General features: G+C 32.3%; 3 protein-coding genes across 5 annotated transcripts; 2 read left to right on the top strand and 1 right to left on the bottom strand.

Moving 5' to 3' along the window:
- Positions 1-2,183: 2,183 nt before the first annotated feature.
- Positions 2,184-4,775, top strand: LOC114181077 (putative protein ABIL5). The gene is made up of 8 exons (XM_028067409.2): positions 2,184-2,609; positions 2,740-2,822; positions 3,193-3,340; positions 3,692-3,791; positions 3,928-3,964; positions 4,105-4,265; positions 4,376-4,440; positions 4,545-4,775. The coding sequence occupies exons 1-8, from the start codon at positions 2,526-2,528 to the stop codon at positions 4,629-4,631; spliced, it is 765 nt and encodes a 254-aa protein (XP_027923210.1). The 5' UTR covers positions 2,184-2,525; the 3' UTR covers positions 4,632-4,775.
- A 30-nt stretch (positions 4,776-4,805) lies between these two features.
- On the bottom strand, positions 4,806-8,574 carry LOC114181076 (rho guanine nucleotide exchange factor 8-like). Of its 2 annotated transcripts, XM_085672303.1 has the most exons (8): positions 8,511-8,533; positions 7,591-8,052; positions 7,287-7,403; positions 6,692-6,846; positions 6,500-6,574; positions 6,142-6,414; positions 5,720-6,040; positions 4,806-5,627 (listed from the first exon to the last, which is right to left on the bottom strand). In XM_085672303.1, exons 2-8 carry the CDS (start codon positions 7,868-7,870, stop codon positions 5,190-5,192), a joined length of 1,659 nt encoding a protein of 552 aa, XP_085528429.1. In that variant the 5' UTR covers positions 7,871-8,052; positions 8,511-8,533; the 3' UTR covers positions 4,806-5,189. The 2 variants fall into 2 exon arrangements, with proteins under 2 accessions (XP_085528429.1, XP_027923209.1); XM_028067408.2 differs by having other exon boundaries at positions 7,591-8,574.
- A 7,047-nt stretch (positions 8,575-15,621) lies between these two features.
- LOC114182112 (uncharacterized) lies at positions 15,622-19,875 on the top strand. Of its 2 annotated transcripts, none has more exons than XM_028068872.2 (5): positions 15,622-16,120; positions 16,629-16,695; positions 16,790-18,552; positions 18,679-18,823; positions 19,097-19,875. In XM_028068872.2, exons 3-5 carry the CDS (start codon positions 16,813-16,815, stop codon positions 19,714-19,716), a joined length of 2,505 nt encoding a protein of 834 aa, XP_027924673.2. In that variant the 5' UTR covers positions 15,622-16,120; positions 16,629-16,695; positions 16,790-16,812; the 3' UTR covers positions 19,717-19,875. The 2 variants fall into 2 exon arrangements, with proteins under 2 accessions (XP_027924673.2, XP_027924674.2); XM_028068873.2 differs by having other exon boundaries at positions 15,622-16,127.
- Positions 19,876-20,822: the final 947 nt, after the last annotated feature.

Raw genomic sequence — 20,822 nt, 5'->3', positions numbered from 1 at the left:
TTAATAAGTATTAATTTTGAAAAGAAAAAAATGGCTATGATTCTCTTACAAGATTCCACATCCCCTAATTAAAAATTATTCATTAACTAACACTGTCACGATCTGATTAACATTTCCAAAATTTCATCGCCAAATCACGTTGTTTGTGTCGGGTTTAATTGTTTCATAAGCTAAATTAAAATATTTTAAAATATGTACTTCAACAAAAATATTACTATAAAAAATCCTTTTGTTATGATATCTTATCATTATGTACTTTGTTATTTTTTTTTCTTTTTACATAATCTTATGTTGTGTTCGGAATGGAGATTGTAAAATTTGTAAGTATTAATTGAGAAATGTGTTTGAGCAAATTGATGTAGTTTTATTGTTAAATGAAGATTAATTAGATTAATTATAATTAATTGTGGATGTGTATGATCATAAATGTGAATATGCAGTGGCCCAGTTGGAAAAAGAGAGGGAGAGGGTTGTTGTTGTTAATGCTTGGAAAAGTTAAAAGCATGGTTGTTAGAACAAGAATATAGAGGGAATTTTGAATTTTGAATTTTATAATTTAAAATATATATTTTATATTACAAATTATATATTTCAAAACATTTTTTGATTATGTATTCTAGAATTAGAAATGAAAAATTAAAATTGTATAGAAGTGTAAGAAAACAATTTATGGAGGTGCAGTTACGTGGGCGAAGAAGTAATAACTCTCCCCATGAGGAGCCCAATTAATTACCCAACGGGCCCAACTCATCTGACAATCAAGACATTCAACTAAATTTTAAGAAAAAGTTGTTGGGTTAAATAAGTTTATAATTCCCAAAATTAGAATTTTTTTTTTAACTTTAATATATTTTGATTTTTAAATTATAAAATAAATTAATCTATTCATTTTAATTTAGTAATTTTAATGTTTTTTATGTGTTAAATGATGTATTTAGTTTAGATTTAAATCGACAAATTGTATAAGTTAGAAATATTTTATGTATTATCTTTTAAATTTAGAAGATTAAAATGTATAAAAATTTGAAATAAAGATGAATTTTAATTACCAAAATTTTAGAATTAAATATACATTTAATCAAAAAGTTTTTATTACACCGAAAATTATTGTTAATGAGATTATTGAAATAAGGCTCGAAAACAGCATTAATATATGTTTTTTCTAAATCTAAACTCTAAACATCAATAAAAAAAAAAACTATATTTTAAATTAAAATTTTCCGTTTTATTTCTTTTGGATTCTTTTTATAATTGGTCTCGTGGAATCTACCCCAAACAATATATGTCTTTTCTCTATAAATTTAGGGCAATGAAAATTATTTATTATTTTGAAATTTGAAATAAGGCTCGAAAACAGCATTAATGTGTATGTTTTCTCTAAAAGTCATAATATGAAATGAACATGACGATTTACTATTCCACACCAACCCATTCAACTTTTCTCTTCTAATATGCGTTCGAATAGTTAAATCAAAAGCTTCATTAATTAAAAAGCTTCTACATGATGCACATGTTAGTGAAAGTATAAATAAAACTAAAAACTTTCATTGTGGAAAGTGGAAAAAAAGATCCCTTTTGAGTTGATCTTAAGAATAGCATTTCAAGCTCTGCACATGACTGCTAGCTTTCTGTGTAAATGGGTCAATGCAGTGAGAAGCAAGTAAAAACCATGTTCATCACCATATCCTCTTTCAAATTCTGTCTTTCAGAAAAAACCTAAAAATTAAAATCAAGTAAAAGACAATTTCACTGTAAAAAAATTATTGACTCAAATTAATTTGAACACATTTCAAATACGTTTATGAATTCAAAAATCCAACTTTGAAACAAATGTCTTGGAATTATTTGCTGAGTTGAGACACTTGGCACACTGTCATTTCTTCAGTGAGTGGCATCCTTTACAAATGTGTCTGTCCATCACATGAGCCCTTTGCATAGTTGCTTGTGCCGTTTATCTCAAACCAAATCTGAAAAATCTCAACCATTTATGGGCCATTCAAAATCTGAGGCAAATATTTGATTTTGTTTATGTATAGAAAAGCAACATTACCTTGTCCTTACCAAAAGAATTTTAGAAGATAATCCAAATCAGTAGTTCTAAGCTTCAATTTTTAGTTCAGTCAATTTTTAAATGGGTATAAAATAAAACCTGTGATGCAAGTACCAGTGTAGTGTCAGTCATTACAATGCCTTTTAACATAAAAGCTCACAAAAGAGAAAAACAGAATGTCACGGGACTGAAACTGTTGTTTGTCATGTTCCACCATATGTTCTGTGCTTCCTAATCTGCTCTTTATTGAGTTTTGTTTGTTTCAACATGTCACAGCACACAAACCTCGATTTGTGACATGACTCCTCTTTGTTACTTCTTCCTTGTAAGATTCACAAAAATGAAGCATATAGTGTAGTCACATATACATCCACAAGTCTCATTCAGCATAAGGAGAAGATAAGGAACTCTTAAATTTGTCTTGGCATTACTTTCGCAGCTTCAACTCTTGTTTGTTCTCTGCAAGAGCATCGAGATGAATTTCAAGTTTCCTTGCCTTGAAAAACCAGAAGCTGATGCTGAAGTAGAAGAAGACATGCGCTTTCAGAAGTCTTTTCAGGTTCATGTTTTTCTATATCTATTTGTATACATGCAAAAGTACTGTGTTGTATGTATTCTTTTTCTTTCTGTTGTTCTTGTATTCTGCAGTCTTTCAATGAAGTTCCAAGTTTTGGTTATGGTGGCTGCAGGAGCTAAGAGAACTGCAGTCTCAGCTGCACCATGCTGCAGATTATTGTGAAACAACTTTCTTGAAAAGTGAAGCTAAGAGAGAGTTAGTTTCTTCTTACTCTTATCTGAATGTTATTTTCTGCTTTTGGCTTTAGCCTTGTGCTTTTATCTTTCACAGTTTGCTATGAGGTTCAAGATTCATATCTCCTATGCTATGGTGGTCCATGTGTACATACCCTTTTAAAGTGGGTGAATGATACAATATACCTAACAAATTTTATAAGGAAAATCTTCAATATTATGTTAGAAAATTAACTCAATCTTATCAATCTGGTTTATTAGGTGATGTTTGCAACTACCTATGTATTCTATTTTTATCATATAGTGGAGGGGGTTTCCAACATATTCTGATATACATTTTTACATTTAGCTTTCTAATTTGTAAGAGTTTGTGGAATTTGTGTGCATTGCAGTGTGATGGAAAATACAAAAGAATACATATGCAGGGCTATGGTCACTGTAGTTGATCATCTTGGAAACGTCTCAGCTAATCTTGAAGGCCTTATTTCTCAAACAAGTGCGTTTTCTGAGGCTGAGTCACGAATCCAGTGCCTCAAACAAGTTAGTGTTGCTACTTTGCACTTGTTCAAAATATACATTACAGTGTGTTGTCTAAAAATTAGAATTTGCATAAAACAGAGAGCAATGATATTCGCAAATCAATTTGTAACATTAAACAACTTATATATGCTACCTAATAGTTTGTTTGTTTGTTTTGCTGATTAGTTTATGTTTGTCTGAAAAATGTAATATCACAAATATAATAATAGATCAATAGTTACTATAGAAAAGTACAAAACTGATGTAAGACTATCATTGCCATAAAATAGATGCTACACTGCAGAAGAAAAAGACATAAAACTTTAACATATGTAGCAGATCCTTAACAGTTTCTTGAATGATTCTTTTCAGAGACTTTTCTCATGTGAACAATATGCTGATAAGCTTGCCCTTACAAAGATGAGATGGAGGGAGAAAGTGCCAAGATTCCATTCTCGTTATTTATCTTCACGTAAATATTTGATTTTGTTCTTTTGAAAGTGACAAAAGTGTTTCTAATCAATTACATTATGCTGTCAGTCCATTATTGCTTTTCCATTTATCTCATTTATTTGTTGTTTCTTCTTTTACCTTCTTTCCATCATCAGCACCCATTCTAGAGAGATCAAGCAGTGAGAATTTAAGGTACTCATTCATTCCTCATGAATCTGACAACAATTAATTTCTGACCACATGTTCTCTCATTGTCAGAACCAAGGATGAAAATGAACTATATTTTACATTTCACTTTGGTCTTTAATATATTCTTATTTTATCCAATGCAGAGATTCTAGAACTGAATATCCCACAAAAGTAGAAGACAAACACATACTAGAAAAGCAGGAGGAGTTGCCACTTTTCTTGTACACCCAAAAGCCATATGCAGATAACAATGTGAAGCCAACCAGTGTTACTACATTGAACAAACATAACAATGTGACCATGGGTACTACATTATGTTCTTCTAATACCAAAAGTATAATATTTTGTTCTTCTACAAAGCTTTCTTTTTACTTGCATCTCTGACATAATTTAATTTCCATACTAAAACTACAGTGGTACCTGTTCGGGATGGTTTGTCAGTCTTAACAAAAGTTTCAAATCCTACATTTCATTTTCAAGTGAGTTTGTATTCTACATTCTAACCTGTTACATGTTACATAATAAATTGTTTTTTATGAGTCATAGGTTTGTAATTGTGAAAGGCTTTTATTTTCTTTTGCAGGGTTCCCCGAAGGTTACACGCCATAGAAGATCCTTGCATGGCAGTGACATCTTATGGCTCATTCGGCGTACTAAACGAATCCAATGAAAAACTATATAGATTGTAATTCAAGTGCTACTAGCCTTAAGTACTCATGGGTTGCAGTTCAATACTAGTTGTATGATTCTGGAACCAGACATTATTTGCAAATATTTATATATTGAGGCACTTAGAAAGTGGTTACTTTTAGAATTTTGGTAGCAAATATCGTCATGGTTATAATGGTTGAGTTTTAGGATTTTAGCACAAATGAATGATCATACATTTTGAACTTGTACTTCTGAACAAGACAAGGCTTCAGGGGCCAAAAAAACTGCAAATTTGGTTCCTATTAAGGGTGAATATTTCAACAGTGATTTTACCAGGACTATCAATCTTCCACTATTTTGAAGTAAAGATATAAATAAGTTACAACCAGGCCAGTAATTACACAACCTAAGTCTGAATGAGATAATGTACAAAAGGGTTATAAGAAGAAGCATAAGTTGGATCATACTCCTGCATAACCAAAGCCTAGATGAGTGTTTACACAGTAGCTTCTCTTTTAATGTGTTCCAATATTTCTAATATTTCTTCTCCCTTCCCCATTCCAATTTGTTATTGATATTAATGTCGAGCTACGGGAGCTTTTGAACCATTCGAGTACTCAAGCTTGTCCAAATGGGAAGATTTCTGAGCACAATCAGGAGATTTAGTTGCATCCTTTTCATCTTTTTCGTCCACACAGTCCTCTAAATCTCCACTGGTGTTACTGTTCTTTCCGTCCAACTCCTCTTTGATTGAAGTCCAACCCATGAAATCTGAGAGAGTCATTGAAGGTGGTGTATCTGAAGAGTGAAAGTTGGCATTTTCATCCTCAGAGTTTGGGGAAGTTCTCCCAGACATTGGTAAAGAATCCGCTGAAACCCTTCTGCTGCTCACTGCCAATGAAGGGTTCTTTACCACTGAATCAGCGTACAAGACATCCTCAATCCTTGACAAAACTGTGTAAGCCAGGCTTTCTATTACTCTTGAGTAGCTTTCTAGGATGGCTTGTCCCACATCCTGTGCTCATTTTGAAAGCATTGAAAAGTTGTCAGTGATCATCTAGACATAATATTATAACATGAACAAACTAGTTGCAGTGTTTTTTTCACCTTGTTGTATTGTATTTTGCTAATGTCAAGTGAAGATTGTGGAAGCCCTGGGAACTGATGTTTGAGCATCAGCAATATTGTCTCAGCTCTCTCCTCAAAGAGTTCCCTCTTCTCTATGCTCACTGCTGAACCCCAGGAAGACTTGTTATCCTTATTGATCATCTTCCTTTTCCATATCACAATGGAAGCTTCCATCCTATTCTTGAGGTCAAGCACCTTATGTTCTGTGGACATGTCCATTGTTGAGAGAAATTGCCCAGGATCAAAGTATTCCACTGTAATGCTCTTGTAGATTGATTCACCAAGGCTTTCTCTACCATTCTGACAAAGACAAGAAGGAGAAGATTGACTCAAGTTCCAAGCTTTGAGTGCTTATGAAATCATTAAGCCAATTGGAGATTCGTTTGGTTTAATTTTATTACCTTGGGGAGAGACTCAATATAGTTTTCAGGGATCACCATTTCTGATAGTATTTGAGCATTTATTGCCATGGCTGCTTTAAGCACTTGGTTAACATTGTCCTTCTGGAACTGTAGCCATTTTACGGCCCCTTCAGACAGCCCTGTTGGGTGAACTTTAACTGTTGGTAGCCACCATTTGTCGCTCTTCCTGTTGTTAGAGACACTATCAGGATCCTCGTCATTTTTAGAGACATACCAAAACTCATTTTGATCTCTAAAGTTGTGTAAGGTGTCCTGTTTCATCTCTATCTAGTTAGTCCAAAGCAGGTGAAGTGAAGCCATTTGAACAAAGTGATTCAGATAAGATTTAACAACTTACAATGAGCATTGCATCAAGCTTGCGCAAGGCGGGGATGTTCATGAGCAGATCAATTCGTTGCCTAGTAGTCATGATCTGCACAATATCAGAACATATTGCTTTGAATGATAAAATTGAAACCAAGATTCTTGGACCTGTCATTTATAGTTAATTAGATACGTTAGTCTTAAATTTGGTAATAAGGTTGCGTACCTCCATGCATGTTCCATCCTTAGCTATTTGTTGTGATGGAGCAAATTCAACAATATGATCGGTGACAGAAAGAAGCCACTCAATTTCTTTTCTCCACCTGGCCTTTCTGTCTGAGGGCATTGGCTCCAGCTTTGATATTTGTCCAAAAACAGATGCTGCATTGCATCAGAAAGAAGCAAATTATTGACTGCAAATTTCATGGAGACTTAAGAGAACAGATTTCAGTCAGTCACACTCTAAATATACATGTGTTTGAATTAGAATTGAGATGACTACAGAATCTATTAGTTATGCATGATTTAAATCACACTTCCTCTTCTGGAAACCATTTCAATCCCCTTACAAGCTAGTAGGAACATCAAAATAGTCAATTGGCACACATTGAGATATTTGAATTATCTGATGATTTTTTCTGTGCTTATTCTCTGTTGTGCCTTGAAAATACATTGATAGACATTGATTTTGATGTTTTAAAATATATTAAAATGATTTTTTAACTACCAACATGAGTGTATCGTTAATACTCAGCAGAGGACAAAAAAAAACCCTAGTTGAGAATTTGGACTCTTAATTTGAGGTAAAAAAAGGTATATACCAGCCAGGTTTGTTATGGCATTTGATAGAGCCAATGCTGAAGAAACACCATTCCCTGCACCTGACATGTCTTCTCCTAAAAGCAACTTAGCAAACCTTTCCTTCATCAAGTCACTGTCTGAAACAAAAGCACAAAAAGGTTGTTTAGCAATTCATGCCTAGTGTTCTTCTTGATCTTCTTATAACTACTAACAAACACTTTATGATCTCATTTCTTCACTTTGAGGGTGATCAGATTAATTTAACTGCTATTTGAAATCCAGCCACAATCTTAACTTGAATTAAAGTTGGAAGATCAAATATACCAGTTGGTTTCTTTGGAGGCATTCTAGGTGGTTCAACTCCCAAGCTTGGTGCTGGACTGTGATCGCTAAATGGGACATGAAAATCCGTGGAGTGACTAAATGAGCTCCTAGAATCAAGGCTTTTTGAGTATATCCTATCACTCTCGCCTCCATCATCATGGTCCCTATCAACTGAACAATGACCATGATGATGACTATGCTTCCCCGAATCAAACATCCTTCTGAAATGAAAAGATTTGGACTTCTGCATGCCACTATGGTGATGAAAAGCTCGAACCATCGTTGATCAGACCTTCTTTGAGTGTCACGCTGTTACCTTTGTTTTTGTAAAAAAAACAAAGGAACAAGTAATTGGATGGTGAAATGTTGGCTCTGAAGCCACCTTTGATGAGTTCCCTCTTCTTGATGTTTTACTTCCTTTAGAGTACTGTTTTTGATCAACGAGAGAAACAAGAACCCCTTCTATAAAAAAAGTATGTCAAAGGATGTCAGAAAAGAAACTTAAGAGAAAATGAATAACTTGACGTTGTTTCATAGAATTGTGGTGTTTGTGTTTGAAGCAGAAAATAGCGTGGCTAGTTTGAGGACAAGGTAAAAAGAAAAAAATGGCAGGGCAGTAATCTGTTGAGTTTTTTTCTGAATGAATGGATGAGAGGTTCGTACTTGCCATTGATTTCCATAAATGACAAGCAAAACCATTAATCTAACTATAGTTGTTTATTGATGCCAAAAATGCAAAAACAAATTGAAGGAAACGAAGTTGAACGAGAGAAAGGATGAAGAAAATGGCATTTAGACAAACACATTCAATGGTTGTCATGTTTTCTGTTAATTTCAAAAGAATTTTGGATTAATTTACGGAGAGCAACAAAAAGAGGTGACTATAATTAGAACACAACAAACTTAGCTAGTGTGCAAACCATGTCGCTTCATTATTGTTCTCTTTGTTCATCAAAGACAATTTTTACAACAATTTTGATGGGTTTTTTTGTTAGGGAAGCATATTCATCATGGAATCATATATATATATATATATATATATATATATATATATATATATATATATATATATATATATGTATATATATAAAGAATAGAAATCGTTAGAGAGTAAAAAAGGAGAATAACATGTGTATCTATGTTTGTGAAAAAAATTATTTCACATCTTATATTGGGCTCAGTTAAGTAATTATTGATGTTTTTTTTTATTGTTATTCATCTTGTTGATGTAGGGAATATTTTTTGTTGATTTTTGGAAACTCTGTGAATTTGTGATATAACCATTAATGATTATTAGTAAAAGATTTAACTAAACCAAATCTTATAAGTTTTCCTATTGTGGTTTTCCCAAAAAGTTTTGATTTTTCTCTTATCTATTATGTTCATCTTTTGTTTTATATATTATTTATATAGGAAAGGATTAATCTATTTGATTTTTACTTATTATATGTTATTTTTGTTACCTTTCTAATAATAAATTAATTTACTTTAACGTGTTTGAACTTTTAATTTTTAACCTCTAAAATACTTATATCACTGTGTTTATAATTTTTCAAAGTATTTTTAATTGATATTAAGAGAGGTTAGGAATAAGAATTTTTTTTGTTTCAAAAGATTTTGCCTTGTGCATACTTCTATAATTACATGTGATTCTCTCATGCATATAAATTGAAATGTATGTGAAGACATGGGTGTTTCATCATGTATATATCAACTTAAGAGACTAACTTTAACTTAAAAAAGACCAAGCATATATTTTTCATCATGCATAGTTTATTGTTATTCTTGGACATGACATTATAATTGGAAGAAAATATTAAGAACAAAACAAAATTTACCACAATAAACTATAAATTGTTGGACCGTCTGGATCGTCGGACCCGTTCCATAGATAATAATTTATTTAAAAAATAATATACTTTTTAGGTTGAAGATAAAAGTTCATGGGTTGGTCCTGAACCACAGGACTTTTATAGAGTTTTTGGTCATGAGAACTTCTTTAATGTAAGCTTTTTTTCAATGTAGGCTTTTGTGGTCCTAGTTTACATGGGTCAAGACCAAACCCTATGGACTGGGTCAAATTGACAACTCTAACAATAACCACAAATTATATTAGTGTGCATTCTCAGCATCTCTATTTTATCTTATTTTATTACAAAATTAGAGGAAAATCTTCAAACAAATAACTATTCTAATAAAACTAAAAACTAAAGTAATGTTTTATGAATTTGCATAATTTCTCACTCTCTCTTATTTAATCAATAATATCGTACAAGTAAATTTATCAATATTTATGCATATTCAAGTGAGAGATTGAGAGAGAAAGCATAAAATAAAATCAAATAAAATAATATTATTCTTAATTTTAATGTCGCCTTTGTTTCTGTGAGATAACTTAGTTTGATAGAATTATATTTTGCAATATAAAAAACTCACATGTGGGCCTCCTCCTAACATTGTGTTTAGGCCCATTTTGAAACGATAATAAAAAAAAAGTAAAGAAATTTGAAATATGAACTCCAACATGAAATTTTATAATAACACAGGACAGAATAAGATGTACTATATTTTCCTCCATTCATAAACTATCATATATACTAGTAAAGGATAATAAATTTTTATGATAATTATTTAAATTTAATTTTAAAATCAAACTCTTCAACCTTCATGATCCTTCTAACCCAGAATTAAGGGGGAAATGAAGAACTGGGAAAGCAACCATTGAATTCAACAATAGTTTATGCAATAAAAGTTGTTCTAAGCTTTTAAACATATGATTTGGTCAAGCTTTTGAAGATCTAGAACAAAAGAAAACGCCACAACAAAAACATAAAATAACAATCATTATTGACAAAGAGAGATCAACCACCACCTTGTTTAGTTTTTATCATGGTGAGATCAGTGATACTAATAGTCTCTAACTATCATTATCTTGCCATGATTATTTTACAGTGTTAAATCATTTTCCTTATATAAGTCACATGCTGCATTGATCATAAACCAGTTTAACTATGTAATTATTGAACAATTAGTCTCATATGTATAACAACATAAACATACAAGTACATAAAAACAAAGAAAGACAACAAAAACATCAAATCGATGAGCACTGAGAGAAGAAGGAAGAAAACAAGATGTCTCATTCCAACACTCATCATGGGTCACAAAAATACAAGAAGCACCAGCAGCTGGCTTTTTATTGTTTTCTTTTGTACCAGTGGGACCATGTGTATGAGAATCTGTGTTCAACATCATTCAAATCCAGATAAGGATTTTCCAACATTGTGATACATTCTTTTTCCCATACACTTTTTATTTCACTTTTCCTTTTCCAAATACAAAATCCTACATAATTTTGCTGTTATCCAGGTTAAAAATTATCTCAGTCATTTTTATGTGTACCGGAACTCTCACATACGGTTTTATAGTGTTGAGTTAGACGTCTATCTCTTAACATAGTATCATCAGAATCAGGATTTGAACCAATTCTAATAAGATTTGTTGTTTGTTGGACCTTTTGTTCCACCTGTTATTATACCGTTATCAGATTACTCATTAATTTTAGTCTCACATTTATATGTATATATTTCAATGTGAGAGAATGTGTTAGAATCACACGTTCACTAGTGATAAGGAAGTATATAAGTGGATGCAAACTTCATCTTACAAGTTAATTTTGTAGGATTGAGTTGTGCACAATATGTATAAATATTTCACATAAATGCATATAAAAGAAGCTTATAAACTCTTTAATCCTTGTTAAAACAGAACAAAATTTGAAATAACTTTCATTACTAAAATAATTTATATTTTCTGTTAGTTTTGTTTTGAAATTTTTTTTAAGAAATATTTATAAATTTTGTTATAAAAAAATTGCAAGAAATTACTGCCAATTTTTTTGCAAAATATTTTGTATAAAATACTTTTCATATCAAATTTTGTAAGAAATACTTACAAATTTTATAATTTTGTAGAAAATAATTTTTCGCGAAGAAATTACGTGCCAATTAAGATTTTTAGAAAAAATAGCAAAAAAAAAAATTCTTAAAATTTTTTTTAATAAATTTATAAGAAAAATCTTGTGTAATATAAAAATTTTTAGTATTGTCCTGTTTGTCGATTATTTGCATTTGATGGCTTGCCCTTTGTCACACATTATAAATTTGAGTGAAGCAAATGTGTAACCATGTAGTGTCTGTGTACAAGCTCCACATGACAAGACATAACTGTACTAAGATTATTGCCACCTATACTTTGTCTAAGTTTAAATTCAAATTTTGAAGGGTTTTTTTTTCTCCTATAGATGTGAAAGAAACTTCGGAAAAACAAAACACAGTTGCTTTGTTTACCTTTCAATTATTTAATGCAAAGGCTGAGTGATATATGAGAAGGGAAATAACCAAAAGGGTTGGTAGCTAATTAGCTTTTTGTGATTTTTTGACCCTTGTGTTCTATATTCTACAAACTACTCTTCTTTTGTCTTCAATGTCTCAGTGAGATACGTATTTGCTAAAATTCATGATATCATGTTGGCCACATTTAATTAACAACAAAGTTTGAAATTGAAGATAGTTTCCTCTTTCACTCATGATTTCACTCTATTTGCTTAGCCACCAGAAATGGACAGAACATGAAAATTTTGAATTAGACGATGGGGAATTGATAGGGGAAAGTTAACAGTGTAAAGCAGAAAAAAAAGTTGTATTTAGTAGGGAAAAGGCTACACTGATTTTAGGGTTGAACACCATAATTGAGGAATGGGCCAAGCTTACACGTCAATTTTTGTTTTCCTTGTTTGTCTAAATCCAATTCAGTTTCAATTGCACACACTTTTTCCCCATCTTTGCAATTTTTTGATTTTGTAAAACCATGTCCCTTCATGAAGCGGGAAGTGTTAGGTCTTTTACATAGGAGTATCATCGGGAAGAACAAACACCGATGAGACCTGAGTCCAATCACATAAGAAATTGACATCACTCACAACCCAAAATCTTAAGACAATGGATTTACGTGGGTTTTTATTCTTATACAGTACTCTACTTTCTCATTTCTAGTCGATGTAAAACTTAGACTCACACTTGGATTGCTTGCAAAACCAGTGAAGTTTTGATAGTTGATTCTAGAGTTTCTTCTTCTTCTTCTTTTTCCCTTTTTCACTTTGATGCTTGAATAAGTATCAATTAATTGATTTGGTATGCACACATATTGAATTGCAACAACCATAATTCTGTGCTCAGTGTGTGTTGCCAAGTTATAGAGAAGCATTGAAGTCTAAGTTGCTCATTGCACTCTTTTTAAAATAACAGTTTCTGACTTCAATTCAAATTTGCAACCAAACAAGGAAAAAAAGGTGGTGAGGGTTGAGTTACATTTATTATAGGGGCCAAATGTGAAATGCAACAAGAGTCCTGTGACTTAATTTAAAAAAAAAGTGATTCCAGTTACTTGTTTGAGCGTTCAGGGTACCAAGTGACAGGTGTAAAATGCAGAAGAAGTTCCGTTCAACAGTGAAAACTTGGAATTCATTGAAGACAGAGACTTGTTTGGGAAACAAAAAATCGGTGGTAATTAAGTTATTTTCTGTAATCAAAGTGTAAGAAATAGCTTCAAAATCACTTCAACTTGTTATGTTACTCCAAACATGTTATCGAAAAGCTCATTTTGATTCTTTTAAGTAGTCTCATTCAGTGATAAAGTTACACATAAATTTTGAAGATTAAACAAGTGTTTTCTGTTGATAATAAGACATTTTGGTCGGCAAATTTGGTGTGGTATATGTTGCCAATTGTTGTTTATGCAGTTTGGTTGATTGAGTTTAGGTACTTTTCAATACTTATTATTTAATGCATGCTCTGCAAAATTCATGACTGAAGTTAATACATTATTAATCTTATAGGTCTGAATTAATACTGTACTTCAGAACATGCAATGAGGAATTTTTTCAACATCAAAGATATAGGTGGGGTTATACGTTTTTCAACTAATGAAATACTAAGTAATTAACACTTTGGCTTTAATGAATATTATTTTTAGGGTTAAATATGTTTTTGATCCCTTAACTTTCAGTAAATTTTGGAATTAGTTCATTTCAAAACTTTTGACCAATTTAGTCTTTTATCTTTGGAAATACATAGATTTAGTCATTTTAATTAAATTTTGTTAGGTTTATTTGATGTTTCGTACGCATTTCAGGATTATATTTGAGTTGTTTATATTGTTTGACACATTTTTGCTTTAATGTTAAGTCAAATACTATTATCGTTTGAAATGTAACAAAATTTAATTAAAAGGATTAAATCAACGTATTTTGAGAGATGAATGACTAAATTAGTCCAAAATTTTGAAATGAACTAATTCCAAAATTCACTGAAAGTTAAGAGACCAAAAACATATTTAACCCTTATTATTATTATTACCAGAAATATATTTAACCCTTATTATTATTATTATGATGATGATGATGATGAAAGGTAAAATACAAAAGGTTCATATGAGGTGTGTGAACAATGAATGGATTTGTTTTCTTTCTGTTGAGTGAACGAAATGCACCCATCAAACATTTTTCCAACAAAAACAGATCTTTTCACAATTTTTCAGATTTTTTTTCTCTTTCCTAATTTTTTTTTTCAAAGAAATAAAGAAAAGAAAAGCTCTGAGGAAAGTAGATACTGCAATAAAGTATCAAAAACTAACTGCATATTTACCAATGGGAAAGTTGGTTTCTTGGAAGAGATACTAAGTAGAAATATTTGTTATGAACATTAAATATTAAGAATTTGGTTTGAAGATTGAGTTATATGCCGGCAAATTTAGACTTTAGTTGGAGTGTAGGGACAAGTGGATCTTTGGTAATTAATAATTCAATCTAAGCAAACATTTGACTTTAAATGCTTTTATTATTATATCTACTCATTTATTTATTCATTACACACTAATTGTGTTTATCACTCTCATATATGTACCCAGTGACTCAAATTTTAATAACAAATCATTGTAATTAAATTAATAATAAAAATACTATAATGAAGAAGCAAAGGGACTAATATTTGATCAAACAGGGTTAATTATCACCTAATTGGATCGAACACCATGTTTCTGCAACAAAATCAGCAACTTGTTTCCTTCTCTAAAGACATTTCATAATTTTTCAAATTTTAATATTGGAACAACAAATAAGTTTAAACTAAATTTCAAATTTATGATTTTCTGTGTACGTAAAGGAGCAGTATTTCTTAAAAGAAGTTAACTTTTTAAAGAAACTTTAGTGTTTCGAGGGATTAACATTAACATCTTATTAAGGGGCATTCTAAGTTCACAAAAAATAACATTACGTTAACTAATTTTTCGATACCGACACAAGCAAAACTTCGTTAGAACATGCGATGATTTATTAGGTTGTGTGATGCAGTGCTCGGTTCCTAGTTTTTTTTATTGTCAGTTTGCATCAATTATCTGCACCTGCACTGTTTCAAGGCACTTTTTTTTCAAGCTATGTGACAAAACATAATAATAAAACCTTCAACATAATAAAAAAAATATTAAACATAAGATCATATGGGGGCATATATAATATTATATATGTAATGATTTACGTATGACAGCAAATAACGAATTTAACCTTAATAAAATGTCCCTTGCTGACCAATCTCAATCTTCGTAACAGTAGAGTGCCGTAAAGACCAGGTTTCTAACTACAACTACACTATTTATTATACAGTTTAAACTGATATCATTACACAGGTTTAACTTTTTCTGACATGGATGATTACACAGTATATTAACAAAAGTAAGTAACAGAGTATATTTTCTGATATTGTTTGTATAATTTTTGTAAAAGTTGATAAATTTGTAATGCTTAAGTATGAGAGTGTGTAGAAAAAATTTTACTTTACCATGCATGACATTAATTAACTGCGTTCTCGTTAGTTAATTGGGTTTCAAAAGTGTCTCATGAAAACAACCTTTTTAAGGTAATGTGTTTTAAAAAATAATAATGACATGATAACTTTAGAAGAAAAGAAGTACCAAAATTTTTGTTTTGATCAACTGGTTTGCGTGGAGCCATTTTTCCACTCTGACTCTCTGACCCGTGTGCTTTTGAAACAGGTTTTGCTTTGCTTCTTTGGCACTCTGCAACCATTGTGTACCAACAAAGTCATTTGCTGCCATTTTTCATATCCATGATCTTTCAGTGATTTTCTTGTCTCTAAACAAATCCCTTTGAAGAATACTAAGAGAAAACACTCACACTGTGTTTTATTTTATGGAAGCTCAATGTTGTTTTTTGCTAGTATAGTATCTATCTACCCTTCATCCTAATCACAAAGTCAATGTAAACCATTTTTTGACTCTCTTGTTCCTCCCATGTGGATCTGAGTCTCTTGCTTGCACCTCGAAGCTTCCCTAGGCCTTCCTGGCTCCTCCTCAACGTAAATGCAACTCTTTTTTCTTATCTGTTTTTCATGAGTTTCTCATCTGGGTTTGGGATTGGTGCTGCTGATTGTGATGAACAGTTGAAAGAAAATCAAGGGTAAGTTGTAAGTGTTGCATGAAACCGTGAACTCTTACTTCTTTTTGGATTAAAGCGTTTTAGCTTCTTTGTTGTGAGTTTCTGAGAATGTTGAATTTTGGTTTCGTCATCAACTCTGGGGAGAAGAAACAAAAGAAAAGTGTCAATTTTTTGTATATTAATCTGGGAAAGAAAAATGGAGTGTGAGTTACAAAAATGTCTTAGCTTGCCAATGGATTCGTGAACACCATGATGATGTCTGATTAAAGTTGGAGTCTTTGGAATCATTTTCAAGTTGGGTCCTTTCTGATTTCAGTGGAGAGTTTCTTACAGATCTTCGACTCTGTTTCTGTGCTTGGTTCAAGAGTCCAATTGGAAAATGTGCAAATAGTTTAATTTTCACAGTTCAAGTGTGCTAATGATCGAGACTTTTTTTTTTGTTTGTCTGTTTCTATGTTGATCTACCTCCTCTTTTTTGCTAGAATTGTTGTGTTGATGAGGACTAATTAATTAATTGCACATGTTTCAGTTGGACAAAAAACAAGCCTGGTTTTTGTCTCATGTAGACAAACTGAGATCCAAGAGGACAAGACCATGTAAGTATTCTGAGATTTTAATAACAATTGTTGTTTGTTTTGGTTGTTAAAATATTACTAGACTCCCAGATTGTTGATGAAATTTCTGTGACAGAATATCCCCCTCAAGACTCAGTCATGTATAGACCATTCATGACATGTGATGATCCAAAAGGGGTAGTTGAGTGTGGGGCTATAAGGAAATACAGGACCAGTTCTCAGAAAATGAAGGACAAGACAAAAACTAGGAGGCCGGCAGAGACATCATTGGCTAACAAACAAGACAAAGATGAGAAGGTTTCAAAAGGGTCCGAAGAAAGGTGTTTTGATCCATCATCCTTGCAGCTGATGGAGGTTTCTAGAGGAGCTCAAAGGTTGAACAACATGATTGATTCATGGTCCAGGGGTCTCAGGTATGATGGAAGTTCTGAAGATATAGCAAAAGATTTGCTAAAAGGTGCTCTTGACCTGCAAGAATCTCTGCTAATGCTTCGCAAGGTGCAAGAAGCTTCACAACACATGGCTACCTTGAAGAGAAGACAAAATGTGAAACCTGAAAGTAGCAGATTTGATGCGATGCCGAGTGATGGAACTGCACATTGTGATCACTTTGGTGAACAAAGTTATCCAATGGGATTTCAAAGACGTTGGCCTTCAGCTGATGGTTCTTCAAGTAGCTGCACTGAGGAGCTTAAGAAAGTGATTAAGGAGAGCCTGGTTAGTCAAAATTTGTTCACAACCACTGAAGGGTTGGATTCAGCATCCACATTCCACTCCACAAACTCAAGCCAATCTTCTGGGGCTTGGAATGATAAGCTTTCTGATTCTTCTTTCTCACCAACAACTTCAAGGAGGGAAAGACGATCCAATCTTGTTGCCAAGCTGATGGGTTTGGAAGAAGCTCCTTCAAGATCATTTTCAGCTGTTATGCACAAACAGCTGGAGAGTCCAAAGATTCTGAATCAGAAGAGACATGTATTTGACATAGATATGCCTAAGGTGAGAAAAAATGTTGAGAATGTTAATGTTAATCTCGAACGTAAGATGACCTTGAAGGAAATTCTTGAGACTACTCATTTCAATGGACTTTTGAAGAAGAGTCCTGTCAGAGAGCCTAATGTTCATGTTCATCCTTCCTTCGATGCACACTACAAACATGTTGGTGATTTACCTCCTATTGTACTTATGAAACCTCGATGTAGTCCATATCAGGAATGTGTCAACAGTTATGAGCATGTTGTTCCTCCAGAAAAGGTATCCCTCAGAAATCTAAAAGCAAAAGTTGTCCCTTCCAAAGTGTTCCAACACAAGGAAGATTCAACCACCAACGTGGGGAGAAAAATGGAAGAACATGTATCCAAAAAGCTTGTCAAAGAGGAAAGAACTAAGCTTGTCAGAGAGGTTGTTGAGTTGAAGGAGAAAGAAATCAAGCCTATTGAAAATGAGAAGGCTCCAGGAGTTAAGGTAAAACTGCATAGTCATGTCAGTCACAAATCACATGTAAATGAAAGTGTTGATAGAAAAGCTAAGGTAAAGACCATTGCCACTAGTAGAAAGCTTTCAGAAAAGGAGGTTTCAAAATCCAAACATCAACAACAAAATCTTATACCAGTAGTTGAGCTTTCCAAACCCAAAGTTGTGGCAAAATCCCAAGAAGATCAAGGAGAAATCAGCTCTACAAGTACCAAGATTAGGAAGCCACAAAGTGGCTCCCGAAGTGAAAAGAATGAGACTCCCAACAGAAGGAGCACTGTTTCAAATTCAAGTACTATCTCAAAACCAAAGAGCCAAAAGATTAGTTATTCCAAGGAACAGAAAAAGAAACAGATGAAGAAGCAAAATCCTGCTGTTGTTCAGTCTGAAGCAGCTAAACCAGTTGTAAGTTTACTTTGGCTCTCAGCTCTTAGAAATTTGTGTTCATCTCTTAGAAATTTGAGTTCGGTAGCAATCCTTGAATGAAGCAAGCCTTTAATCTGAATTTTAATACATTGTTTCTCTGAACAGGATGAACAGTTAGTCCAAGAAGAAGCAATGAGTGTTGCTGTATCTCATAAAGATGATTGCCCTGAGATTAGAATAATAACTACAATAACAAATGATCTTGCGATGGAGCATGAAGAAATATATGCATCTTCAAGTAAGATTAGAGGTAAATTTCTCTCAAGTTATCTTCACTGGTGCCACATTTTAACAATTACATATGAGAGGTTATGCATGTAACATTTCTGAAAAAGTTTGGATAACTGTCATACAAAGATAAAATAGCCAATGCACTGATAGTGTATCATGAATTGACAAGTATAGTAAGATCATGACTTTTACAAATAAAAACCTTAAAAGAAGGTACATTCTTTTTCTCATAAACCATAGGTTTCTTCATGAGTTTTGACATAGCAGGTACATTCTTTTTCTTTTATTACAGAAGTTTCTGAGCAAAACGAGAGATCTTCTAGTGATGATTACTTTATGGTCAAGTCTGAACGTGAAAATGATGCCATTCTTGCTGAGAAAGCTCATGACAGCATCAATATCAGTGAAACAGATTACAAGCCTGAAAAAGAGAGTTCCGAGCTCAAATATTTGCTTCTGACAAGTCAATCATTTATTGAGCATGCAGAGAAGTTCCTGAATCTTGATGTTGACTGTTCCAAGCTCCTACCAAAAAGTGAAACTAAGCAAATATCCAATCTCATACTCTATTTGGACTGTGCAAATGAAGTAACTGAGCGTAAAAGCTTGCAGGGATCACAAGCAGTTAACCCTTTATTGCTAACTTGTGCGGGGAATCAAAGATTGCACATTTCTTTAGGGAGGTTGGTTGATGAAGTGTGTAGTGCCATTGAGCAGTTAACATGTTACAGTGAAAAAGTGGGTTCAGATAATATATATGAAATGATGGAGAGAGATATAAAGGGAAACAATGGAATATGGAACTGGGGTTGGAGGCATGGATTTTCTGCAGATGAATCTGAGCAAGTTGTGAATGAAGTAGAGAATCTAGTTTTAGGTGGATTGATTGAAGAGATAATTGTAAATTTATGATTACATATATTTTGAGACCATGTATACAGCCTTTAGATATCAGCATCTTCTTCAACTTGTATATAGAGGACTCATTCAATTGATACAAGAAAGAAGAGTTGAACACCTTGGCTGCAGAAAGTTGCATAATTTTGCTATGAATAACCTTTTCTTTTAGAATAGTATAATGGATTATTCTATAATGTGTTCTTTGACCTTCCATGATGCAATTTTGTCTGAAATAATTTAAATATGAGTCTAATATTCACATTGGTTAAGAGAATAAAAAGTTTATAAATTTAATCTCTTGAAATTTTGAATTTAAAGTGGTGTCACATGAAGATTTATGATATATGAATAATAATATATTATTATCCAGTAAAAATATGGGTTTAGTTGAGTGGTGTATTGAATTTTAATTCTTTTGTCAGATTTGATACGAACCGATTCATTAATAAGTTGCTATAAATAATTAGCCAGTGTTAAATAATTTTAATGTAAACCATTAAGATTTTAATTGCTTTGATGATTTTATCGTAAATTACAGATTTGTTGAGCAAATTATCGGAAGTCCGTAATTTGGACCAGACTAAGAAAGAAGGCTTTTTCTTTCTGCACCCCGATTATTACCGGCTACACTCCCATATTAATAGAAAAAGTCTAAAATATTCCCTCTTACTGCATCATGCTGTCATCATTGTTGCACTTCCATTTTAAACATTTCTAGCATCCCAATGGAGGTGCAGGAAAACCCATGCGGGTGCAAAAAAGTAATTGCATTACATCATTCTGTTGCAAATTGAATTTCTTCAGCTTATATTGACAGAGTTTTGTAACATCAAAAAGAAGAAGACTTGTCACAAAGTTACTATTCTTGGAATGAAATGTGTTTGTTAAGAGGATTAAATATGTTTTTGTCTTTCAACTTTCAGTGAATTTTGAAATTAGTTCATTTTAAAATTTTGGATCAATTTAGTTTTTTATCTTTCGAAATATGTGAATTTACGCATCTCAAAATTATATTTGAGTTGTTTATACTCTTTGACACATTTTTATTTTAATATTAAATCAAATCCTATTATGAAACACACTTGAAAAATTAAATTAATTCAAAAATTTAAAATTAA

This window comes from Vigna unguiculata, chromosome 4 (assembly GCF_037176805.1).
Source record: "Vigna unguiculata cultivar grain cowpea cultivar isolate G323 ecotype 2 chromosome 4, ASM3717680v1, whole genome shotgun sequence".
NCBI classification, from domain to species: domain Eukaryota; kingdom Viridiplantae; phylum Streptophyta; class Magnoliopsida; order Fabales; family Fabaceae; genus Vigna; species Vigna unguiculata.
Note: the sequence above shows the minus strand (reverse complement) of the source record. Positions and strands in the feature narration are given on the sequence as shown.